General features: G+C 40.6%; 1 protein-coding gene across 1 annotated transcript; it reads left to right on the top strand.

Annotated features, from left to right (window-relative positions):
• Positions 1 to 82: 82 nt before the first annotated feature.
• On the top strand, positions 83 to 10,297 carry PNO1 (partner of NOB1 homolog). The gene is made up of 7 exons (XM_080919444.1): positions 83 to 296; positions 428 to 577; positions 1,806 to 1,889; positions 2,068 to 2,128; positions 2,307 to 2,424; positions 6,885 to 6,955; positions 7,480 to 10,297. The coding sequence occupies exons 1-7, from the start codon at positions 93 to 95 to the stop codon at positions 7,545 to 7,547; spliced, it is 756 nt and encodes a 251-aa protein (XP_080775570.1). The 5' UTR covers positions 83 to 92; the 3' UTR covers positions 7,548 to 10,297.
• Positions 10,298 to 10,618: the final 321 nt, after the last annotated feature.

The raw sequence follows: 10,618 nt of genomic DNA, 5'->3' as shown, positions 1-10,618 counted from the left end.
GGGGTGGTATCTTCAAATTGATTGGTGGAGGCTGGCGCATGCGCGATACAACTTCGCACGTGTTCAGCTGGTTGTACTTACTCGGATTGAACATGGCCGAGATGGAGACGCAAAATATCGGAATGGAAGACGGCTTTACTCCCGTCACGCACAGAGGGGGCCGCCGGGCTAAGAAGCGACGGGCTGAGCAGTCGTCAGCTGCGAGTCAGGATGGAGACGCCGGACGCATGGACACGGAGGAGGCGCGGCCGGCAAAGAGGCCGGTCTTTCCCCCGCTCTCGGGTGATCAGCTCCTGGTGGGTATCCGGATGGGACGGGACGGGACGGGGTCCAGGAGTCAAGGGAAAGAGTTCGTTCTCGTTTTTTTTTCTTCTTCTAGACCCGCATCTTTCTAGTCTTCTCCTAAGTGGGTGTGTTTTTATTGCAGACTGGGAAAGAAGAGACCAGAAAAATTCCCGTCCCAGCTAACAGATACACACCATTGAAAGAAAACTGGATGAAGATCTTTACTCCAATTGTTGAACATTTGGGACTCCAGATACGCTTTAACCTGAAATCAAGGAATGTAGAAATCAGGGTAAGGAAAAGGGTAGCCATTTGTAGCATACCAATTTTTCTCCTTCACAACTAAAATTATATGAATGCATTTTTCTTCGTAGAGTTTATTCTAGTTAAGTGTCTCCCCCACCCAGGGTTTTGAAATAGTGAATTTTAAATTAACCAAAATACCTTCAAAACTGCATTCAAAACAGGTATTGACTGCATTCCCAAATCTCTTATACAGTCACTCCAGAATATTGTCTATCCTCCGGGTGTCTTCTCTGTGTGTTGACTTGGTAAAAGTAGAGAATGGTACACGGATATTCATCCATAAGTGATAACTTCAGGTATCTACTTCAGTATCTTTGGTGGCTTTGCTCTCTGGAGAAGGCCACTTTCTCTGCTGTCTTCTTACTTCAGTTCCAATCAGTTTTCAAGGTCTAGCTCAAGTTCTCTTTAGAAGTTTATACATTTCTATTGTACTTAGCTGCCTTGTTTATTGCAGGAGCATTAGTTTGTATTCTTAGTATTTGCTGATGCCATATATCAGGTGCACGGTGGTAGCTTGACATATATCAACCACATCATTTGCTCTTTAAGGAGTGACCCATATACATTCAAGTCCCAGGGGATTAGGCAAGGGAAGCTTAAGAAATTTAGTGCCTTAGCCAGAGTCATCAAGCTAATTGAATCTTATTGCTAGAAGGGACCATTCATGATCTACTCTGACATATTTGATAGGTTAAAAAAAAAAAAAAAACTTAAATCCTAAATATTTATGGGCTACTTACTTGTAGACAAGGCTCCCACTTAAGCTATTCTTGATTTCTCAGCACCAGGTATGCAAGTAGTCAGAAGTGAACTTGTTGGTTGGGAAACAACAGCATATAAACGGTCCTTTATAGCAGAACATGTCAGGATGCCTGGAGAGAGGCTGCCTTGATGGGGAGAAGAGGACCCATCTGAAAATTTACAAGATGGCTGAATGGGTGTGAGCTCTGGGGGTGTGTTAGAGGAATGTTGCCACACCTGGACCAGTCAATATGTTTAGTCACTTGAGAGGGTGTGCACAGAATTGCCCAGCTTTGGAGTGGGAATATTCTCTCATACAAATTAAAGAGAGTGCTTTATCCTGTATAAAGGAGGTGTTACAATATTGGGGAGGGTGGTTCATGGTGAAGGAAATTATAATAGAGATGAACATTTCTGTTACTTTGTTAAAATGCTCTTCTTTCCATCCCTTCATATCTTCACTCTTTTTCCAGACTTGTAAAGACACCAAGGATGTCAGTGCCCTGACAAAAGCTGCCGACTTTGTGAAGGCCTTTGTTCTTGGCTTTCAGGTGGAGGTGAGTGATCCCCTGAGACTCGCAAATACACAGGGTAGACATTTTAATAGATGGCCAATTTTCCAAACCTTTAGTCTTTTCATTGTAGCATCTGAGAAGTTCAGATGTGAAAATGCTATCCTCATCTGTCAAGTATGTGCCTGAAAAGGCCTTCATAATGTTTACTTTTGTCTTGTAGGATGCACTTGCCCTTATCCGTCTAGATGACCTCTTCCTAGAATCTTTTGAAATAACAGATGGTGAGAACATGTGTGAACAGTCAGCCTTTGTGTTCCTTATTTTGTGGTGTTGTGACTGTTGTCTGATAGCTTCAATTGAGCTGTATTACTAACACTTCTGAAGATATATATGTAGTGTGGTTTGGTAGGAAAAGTCAGTATGTAGCCAGCCACCTGATGGCTTGTCTTTCTTCTTTAGTTAAGCCCCTAAAAGGAGACCACCTGTCCAGGGCAATAGGAAGAATCGCTGGCAAAGGAGGAAAAACCAAATTTACTATAGAGAATGTAACACGGACACGGATTGTTTTGGCAGATGTGTAAGTATTTGTCCTTGAGGGAAATGTCATAATTTATATTTGATCTCATAGTTTCAAAAACATCAGAGCTGTTATTTATTGCATTCTGTTCTTTCTCTTGGGATTGAATTGGAAACCCTGTGTATTCTGGTCAAGAACCACCCCTTATTTATAATGCTGCATGTAACCCACGTTCTTGTTGGAGCTTTGTGGGCATGGGGTTCTAGGTGAATACATCACCTTGAAAGGCTGATGACTGAAAATTTCAGTAATCATATTTTTTTTCCTCAGCAATAAAAGAAATATTTAGAATCACTCTTAAAATACTTGATCACAAGGTAAGATTTTAATTTTAGACAGATCTGATAAATCGTTTTGGGAAGTACAAGAAGTAGGTCTTTGAAATGCTGAGATGAAGCTTTCTTTTGAACACATATCTGTATTTCAGGTAGGGGCACACCCACACTTTTCTTATAGGAAGAGAGGTATTGCATGCTGGGTAAGAACAATCCATCAGTTACACGTGATTATAAATAAGATGGTACAGGCTTACAGTGAGGATGAGGCACTGGATGCAGAGCTGGGAGGACCTCTCTGAGGTCTACTTGTTTGGAGGTTGGTGGCAGACAGAGCGGTACATGAGAGCTGATAGAAAATGAGGTTGGCAAATAGCAGTTGGCAGGGGGTATGAGGATTTCACTTAAGACCAATTTGCTACAATGATCATTATGGGGCTACATTTATGTAGACATTCTTTATACTGAAGGTAACTTGTATTATATTGGTGGCCCTCTCCTTGAAACCAAGTGTATTATCATAGTTCTGCTCTTTTATGGACTGGGTCTTGAGGGTCTGAAACATGAGCTTTTTTTTTCCTACTAAAAATTTCAAAGACATGGAAACACCATATTTAAAATGGCTGAATCAAGCCCAAACATCTTCGTTGGTTGAGAAATCCAAAGCTCAAACCCACTTGAAATGGACTTGGCTAATTTGTCATTGTAATCCACAAATTTCAATATCTGAGAATTTACTATAAAGGTTGTTTTAAATAGGGTATTTGGGTTCAGCTTACATGAGTTATGGTGCAGTAACATCTTCAACCTGAATAAACCCGTTCATTGAAAACACAACTCAGTAAATATGAATTTAAGCTGCGCACCTAGATTGGGCAGATCTACCACTGACCATTCTACTCGCCAGCTATGAGACCCCTTAACTGCAGGCCACGAGTTCCAGCTCCATCTTCTCCCTTTTTCCTCCTCTTTCCTTCTCCGACCCTCTCTCTCCACCTTCCCCCACCCTGCCCAATCGTCTTTCACCTTTATTTTACAAATTAAAATGGAAAGAAGGTTCTGATGAAGTCACCTGAGTACTTGACTAGGCAGCCCTTCTTGGAGAAGTGGAATTGGCATCAAAATACAAATGGTTATAGGACAATCCGCAGTGTAAAACCTGTCAGTCTAATAGTGCAGGGTCAGCCTAGTGAGTTGCTGAGCTCTGCACAGTGCCATAGCCCTGCCACGCCCACAGTGCCCACCCTGTGCGTGCATCATTTAATCAGTCTTTCCCCCACTCTACCCCAGTGGCCATTGCTCTACTTCCTGTCACTGATTTTGTCATTTCCAGAAACTCAAGTATGTGAATTCCCAGTGTGTATTCAGCATATCGTTTTCTTTGTTCTGTTGGGTACAGCAGTAGTTCCTTGTTTTTATAGCCAAGTAGCATTTATAATTACAGTTCATGGGCATCAGAGATGTTTCATTTTGGAGCCATTATGGCCAATGCTGGTGTAAACAGTAATTTGTTGTTGTTACATTTAAACTTTTTTGATACTGTAATATTAATTACATGTCTCCCTTCCAAACGGTATCATACTCTTTGTTCTTTGAAACTTATGGTCTTTTAAAAAAAATTGTTTCTGCATGCAGATATGTATATATATATATATATATATATATATATATATATATATATATATATATACATACATATATATATATACACATACATATATATATACATACATATATATATACATATATATATATATATATACATATATATATATATTTCTAGATATAAGCTGCTCAGTCCACTTAATGTTATGCATGTGTGTCTTCAGTGCTGTCCTTTGGTATTAAATAAATAGTTGGCGTGCTCCTACTCCCAGCTTTCCTCAGTTGGCTGTGGTTCTTTGCTGAGGCCCTTTGGGCTTTTCCAGTCTACTTTGGCTGTCCATTGCTATTGTCCTTGTTCAGTTCATATTTGAGCCATTTTGTTAGTGAGACTTTGAGTCACTTCTAATGTTAGTAGGAGATGTAATCTCACGGCAAACTCCCTGATCCTCTGGCTTTCACAAACTTTCTATGCTCTTCAAAATGTTTCCTGAGTATGGGGCTTTTGTAGGTATATCCATTGGGACTGGGTTTCACAACTCATTGTGGTTTTCTGTCCATTGCACAGAGAAGTTTCTTTTGTGAGGGGTGAAGACTACCCTTACCAGGCTAGGTCCCAGGTGAGACTGGTGTTTTTATAAAGTTGTTAATGACTTGGTACACAGTACAACATGAGCAAGATACAAAATTAAAGACAATTTGCTTTCTAGATGTATTTGAAATGCCAGAGGGGAAAATAATGTTGCCTATGTTTCATGAGACCTTCATGCATCTAAACATGCACACAGTAGGGGTAAGCCTTTATGAGCACCTGCCTTATCCATGCTGGGATTTTCCTGCTTTATCATGGGTAGGTTTATGCAGCTCCTATGAGTTCATGAGCACAACTATTCCACATGGCCAGAGCGCAGTGCTTTGTGGCCAGCTTCCGGCTTCTGGCTCTTGGATTCTTTCAGCTCCCCTTTCTGGATGCTCCATAAGCCATGTGGGGAGGGGAGGTGATGTGGATGTCCCAGCATTCTGCTCATTTGCCGCACTCTGACCAACTTGGAGTCTTTGCATTAATCACCATCCACTGCACAAAGAAGCTTCTCTAATGAGAGCTGCACTTATCGGTGGGTACACAGATGAGTATTCAGAAGGCAAGTTTGTTGCTCTATTTAGGAAAATATATAGTTGATTCTTCTCCCATCTTATGTCCTCCCCAGCACGCTGTTGGCCAAATTTTCAGTGCTAGGTATGAGTTCCATCCTGTGCAGTGGACCTTAAAACTATCAGAAAGCGTCTACTTGCCCCATGACATTGACAGCCCCATTATATTAGTGAGCCTATCTTGCCAGGTTGGTCATTATTGATAGCCAGTGGTTCACAGCTCAGTAAAACCTGGTGACTTCTCTGGCATGACAGCCTGTGTAGCTTCTTGTATTACTGTGCAAGCTAGTAAGTAGAGGGGAAGCTTCCAGGTAATACCAGCTCTATTTCAGTGTCCTATAACTAAAGTGTGCCGTGTGTTCAGCAGTGAGATATTAACAAGGGAAATATAGCCCCCATCCAGCAACCTCAAAGTCAGTATCTCACATCTGGCATTGGGCTTTTCATTTAATATTTTTTTAAGTCAGGGAGAAGCATTATAGCCCTTAGGTATTCGATGACATCTAGTTTCCTTCATATATAAACTTAAAGAGCTTTTAAAATGGGTTTTCATAGATTTGATGAAATTAAAAGGTGTTGTAATCTTTGAATAATCAGCATTACAGTTCTGGGCAGTGAGCATCTACATGGTCTCAGTTTTCTTGATTTCTATGTCCTTTCCAGATTCTATGTCCTCCATCCTTCCCCATCCTAATCCCTCAGGATGAAATCCAGGGCCTCACACTAGGCAGTGATGTTGCCTCTGAGTACATCCCTACCCCTAGGTGTCCCTATTACTTGAAAGTTCTTTCCTGGTGTACAATGGGAATAACATCTACTTAGTAAAACTCCTTTGAGGATTATATGAGCAAACACGGAGGACTTGGTGGAAGGTAGCAATTATTGACCAGGAGTCTTTTGTTTTGTTTAATCTGTGTTTGGATGAGTAGGTCATGTGTCATGACACCTGTGTGGAGGTCAGGGGACAGACAGCCTGAAAGAAAGTTAAGTTCTCTCCTTCTACCAAGTGGGCCTCCAGGAACAAACACGGGTTGTCAGGCTGGGTAACAAGTACCTTTATACACAGATCCATCTCTCCTGCCTGCGATGAATAATCTGAGTGTGATGGTACATACGTGTGTCAGCCCTCAGGAGGCAGGCAGGATGCTCACTGTATGTGAGCCCAGTCTGATCAGCATTGCAAGAACCTGCCAAGAAAAAGAAATTCTTTTTTTTCTTAATTTGTATTTCTTGATAATTTTTTTGTGGGGATATATAATTTTTTTACTATAAGTCACTCATTCTAGAAGTGGGTTTAGAACACTGTCTGCCATCACCCCACCCTCGGCTTAGGGACTGGATCTATTGTGATTTTTCCATAGTTTTTAGTTTCCCAGGATTTGATGTGGATGTGCCATTTGTGACTAACCTGGCTCACTTTACTTCTTTCAGGAAAGTTCACATTCTTGGCTCTTTCCAAAACATCAAGATGGCAAGAACAGCCATTTGCAACCTCATCCTAGGTAATAGTTTGTTTCTTTGGCATTTTCTCTGGAAAGATGGGAAATGGAGGACTTCAAGCCATGTTTACAAAGCAGCTTCTATATTGTTAAAGATACTAAACAGAAGCTGAAGAGCTGGCAAAGGAAAAACCAGGAACACTTGGATTCTATTTGTTAGAGGAGAGAAAGGGTATATTGGGAATATCATTAAATCTCTTGCCGTTCCTAGGGAAGTGCACAGAAAACCCATTCCAAAATAACTGAAAACAGTACATATTAGGTTCTATAAAATGAGGGCTGCTGAACTTAGGCAGTCAACTTGATTTATCTGGTTAATCTAGATCTAGAGTCATAGCAGTTTGCTCAGAGGAGCTGGTGGGTTTTGTCTAGTGTTCTGGTATGGCTGGCCGGCGGGCTGGCCTGTTTTTTAATATCTTTTTACAACTCTGTTTATTTTCCTTAGGAATGCAAAGTATTTGTCTTCTGTGTAGTTTCTATGTGTTTAGATATATTTGTCTATATCAGCTGCTTTTTTTCTTAAACAGGAAATCCTCCATCAAAGGTGTATGGCAATATCCGAGCCGTGGCCAGCAGATCAGCAGATCGATTCTGATTTTTCACGGACCCCTGAGATGTTCACATAAAACCATGGGAGGAATTTCCTAGCCACCTGGAGCTCAGGTTCCTTTTCAGCTTCAGCTAAAGCAGAAGCAGAAAAAGAAGGCTTAACAGGACTTGAACTCAGCTGCTTTTAGGATAACTTAAATATGATGTAATAACTGAAAAATACAACAGTTTATACTCAATGTGTAAGTTAACCAGACAGGGCAGATTCACAGTTAAAGCCCTGTCATTTAGAGGCAACTTCTTGCTTTCAACTTTTTGGTTATAGGTTGACAGCTAAACTTATATACATAAACTCTGAAATTTTTAATTAAGAATGAATCAGTTCTTGGTAGCACTGTGACTATTTCAGGGTTGGGTCATGGTGGTAACTTGCACTATTGAACTACATGTGCTCATCTTTGCACTTCCTGTAAAATTTATAAAGTGAAAGTCCTGCATCACAAGGCTAATAAATATTTTTCAAATATGTACAGAAAGATGTTAGACATATTTCTCTTGTGCAGTAAAGATAAAACTGTAAAATATCTCCCAAGAAAACTGTTCTCCAAACAGTGTATTCTTGTAACTAACGTCTGTATATGAATTTGATGCATTTCTTACATTGCTTTACATTTTATTAAACACGTGTCTTCTATACTACAATCCCTTGTTTCTCAAAAGCCTTAACCAAAATATTGTAATGATTAGAGGTCAGGAAATTCATGCAGTAATTAAAAGTAGTACTTTTTTTAAAAAATTAAGTTTTTGAGTTTTGCCTGTATTAGGTATGTGTCCCATGTACGGAAAGGTCAGTAAGTGCTCTTAACGACTGAACCAGATCTAATAAAGAGGGTGTGTGTGTGTTTGAAAATAGAGTAGTACTGTGTAACCCCAGCTAGCCTTGAACCCGCAGAAATCCTGTTTCTGTCTCCTGAATGCTGGCAATCAAATTTGTACATCTCCAAACTGAGCATACATTTTATGAGGACATGTGTGTATTATGCACATATGCCTACCCTGTGTGAGATGTCCCCCTGGAGCTGTAGTTATGGTTGAGACCATGATGCGGGCAGTAGGGATTAAATTGCAGTCCTCTGGAAGAGCAGGAGTGAGACTTTGCTCCTGCTCCTGTGTTTTGAGAAAAATTGTGTAGTCCAGGCTGGCCTGTAACTCACTATATAGGCCAGCTTGCCTCAAACTTGGGTCGTTCTGGTTCCTCAACTTGGCATGTGCCAGGGTTACAAATGTGAGCGGTCACACTGTTTAGTAGTGGTTTTACACTTTGGTTCTGTCAGTGGGAGGTGCTAGCTGTCCAGACTGCTTTGTGCTTGGATATACCATTTACCAACAGTACACTACCGGAGTGTCACTGAAGGAGAATTTAATTAGACCTCATTGAAAGGAGGGCTATATTGGGACAACTTATGGAGTCTTTAGAGCATTCAAGAGGGACCCACTGTCACTGCCCAGTGAGAGATTCAAACTTTTGACGATTGCTACCATGTGGTTTTCTGGAAAGTGAGGTCTGTGTCTTTAATACCTTTTTCTAGGTGTCCTTGTGATCCATGGCTAGTTAAACAGTCAAGTGTTTGGGTTTGATTCTAAGGAATTGAGGCAGAGTTAATGTAACTTCTGCCTGAGGTTTAGATTCTGTTAAATTGCAGTGTTTGTGTTCTTCCCTCCTGAGTACTACTCTGCATTCAGAAGGGATACAGTGCTAGAGAATAACTCCTGCAATGAAAATGATGAAGGAATGTGTCTTGCTGGTAGTCAGTCTTAACCTGGACCAAATAACTCCCTTAATATGGTCAGTACAGTGTAGCCAGCTTGAAGCTCACTGAAGTCTGTGGCACTGCCTGCTGTTCAGCTCATGTTCGATGGAAAGCCATGGCCTTTTGGGTCCTCGGCATCTATCATGCCTCTCGTTAATACATTGGCCGGGGTTAAAAGAGAAGGGAATTTTCTTAGGTAAAACTATGGTACAATTTGGGGATTCCTAGATATTTCGGATCTGGGCTCCAACTCTTGGCACTGTATGCTTGGGGCAACGCAGTGCTACATTTCTCAAAGCATCCATAGCCATTCTGAAAGTTATGAAGTACCTATCACATGGGAAATGCTTGCCTTGAGAAAGCATTGCTTATTTGGCCATAGAAACAACAATCACCAGGAACTTTCAAGGAACTGAGCCATTGGTTGGGTTGGCTGATGGGGAAGGATTGCGTTAGGACTTAGAAGCTCTAAATCAAGGTGAGGAGATTTTGACGAGGATGAAAATCCTTATCTTGAAAACCATTTATTTCATTTGGTACACCTGGAGGACTATCAAGGAAGCAAATCTTTACCCTCTTGCCTACTTTTCTTAAACATTCTACACATTAAAACTGCTTTAAATATAAAAATGCTTTCCTTAACTTGTAATTGGTAGATATTAATACAGCTTAACTGTAATGTTAATACAGCAACCATTATAATGCTGCATTCTGAAGCTCTATACCAGATTTCAACACTAATTCCATTTGTCTGTTGCCCTTGGCACCAACAGTTCAGTATCTGTCTCTAGAAATATCATTCCATCAATATGCAAGTGGAGCTATCTCACTTAACAGAGCTTATTCATGTTAGAGCATGTGTTAGATCACCCATCTACAGGATACTTGGGCTGCTTCTAGTCTTTGGCTGTGAACTTCACTAATAGGTGGCCCATACGGTTTTTGATACTATTTGTGTAACGTGGATCTGTGATGAGCAGTTTCCTTAAGGACAGTACTATTGAGCATCATTTCCTATGTTTAGGGAGCACTTGTGTTAATCTACACAAATGTCTATTAAAGTCCTTTCCCCATATTTTAATTAGTTTTGTTTTCTGTTCTATAGATCTTTGGGTGGGATTAACTTTTTTCTATATCGTTTACAAGTAGTTTCTTCTATTCTTAAGAGAATCTTTATTTCACTCAATAGTCATTTTCTTAGGTTTTCTTTTTCTGATCCTCTAGAGCAGCCACTGGATTTACTGCACATGATCATGAAACTGTAGAATACAAACCCACCATCCTAAACTCACTTGAGCTAGTCACA

The sequence above is a fragment of the Micromys minutus genome (assembly GCF_963924665.1).
Source record: "Micromys minutus genome assembly, chromosome: 1".
NCBI lineage: Eukaryota > Metazoa > Chordata > Mammalia > Rodentia > Muridae > Micromys > Micromys minutus.
This window is presented reverse-complemented; position numbering and strand designations above follow the sequence as displayed.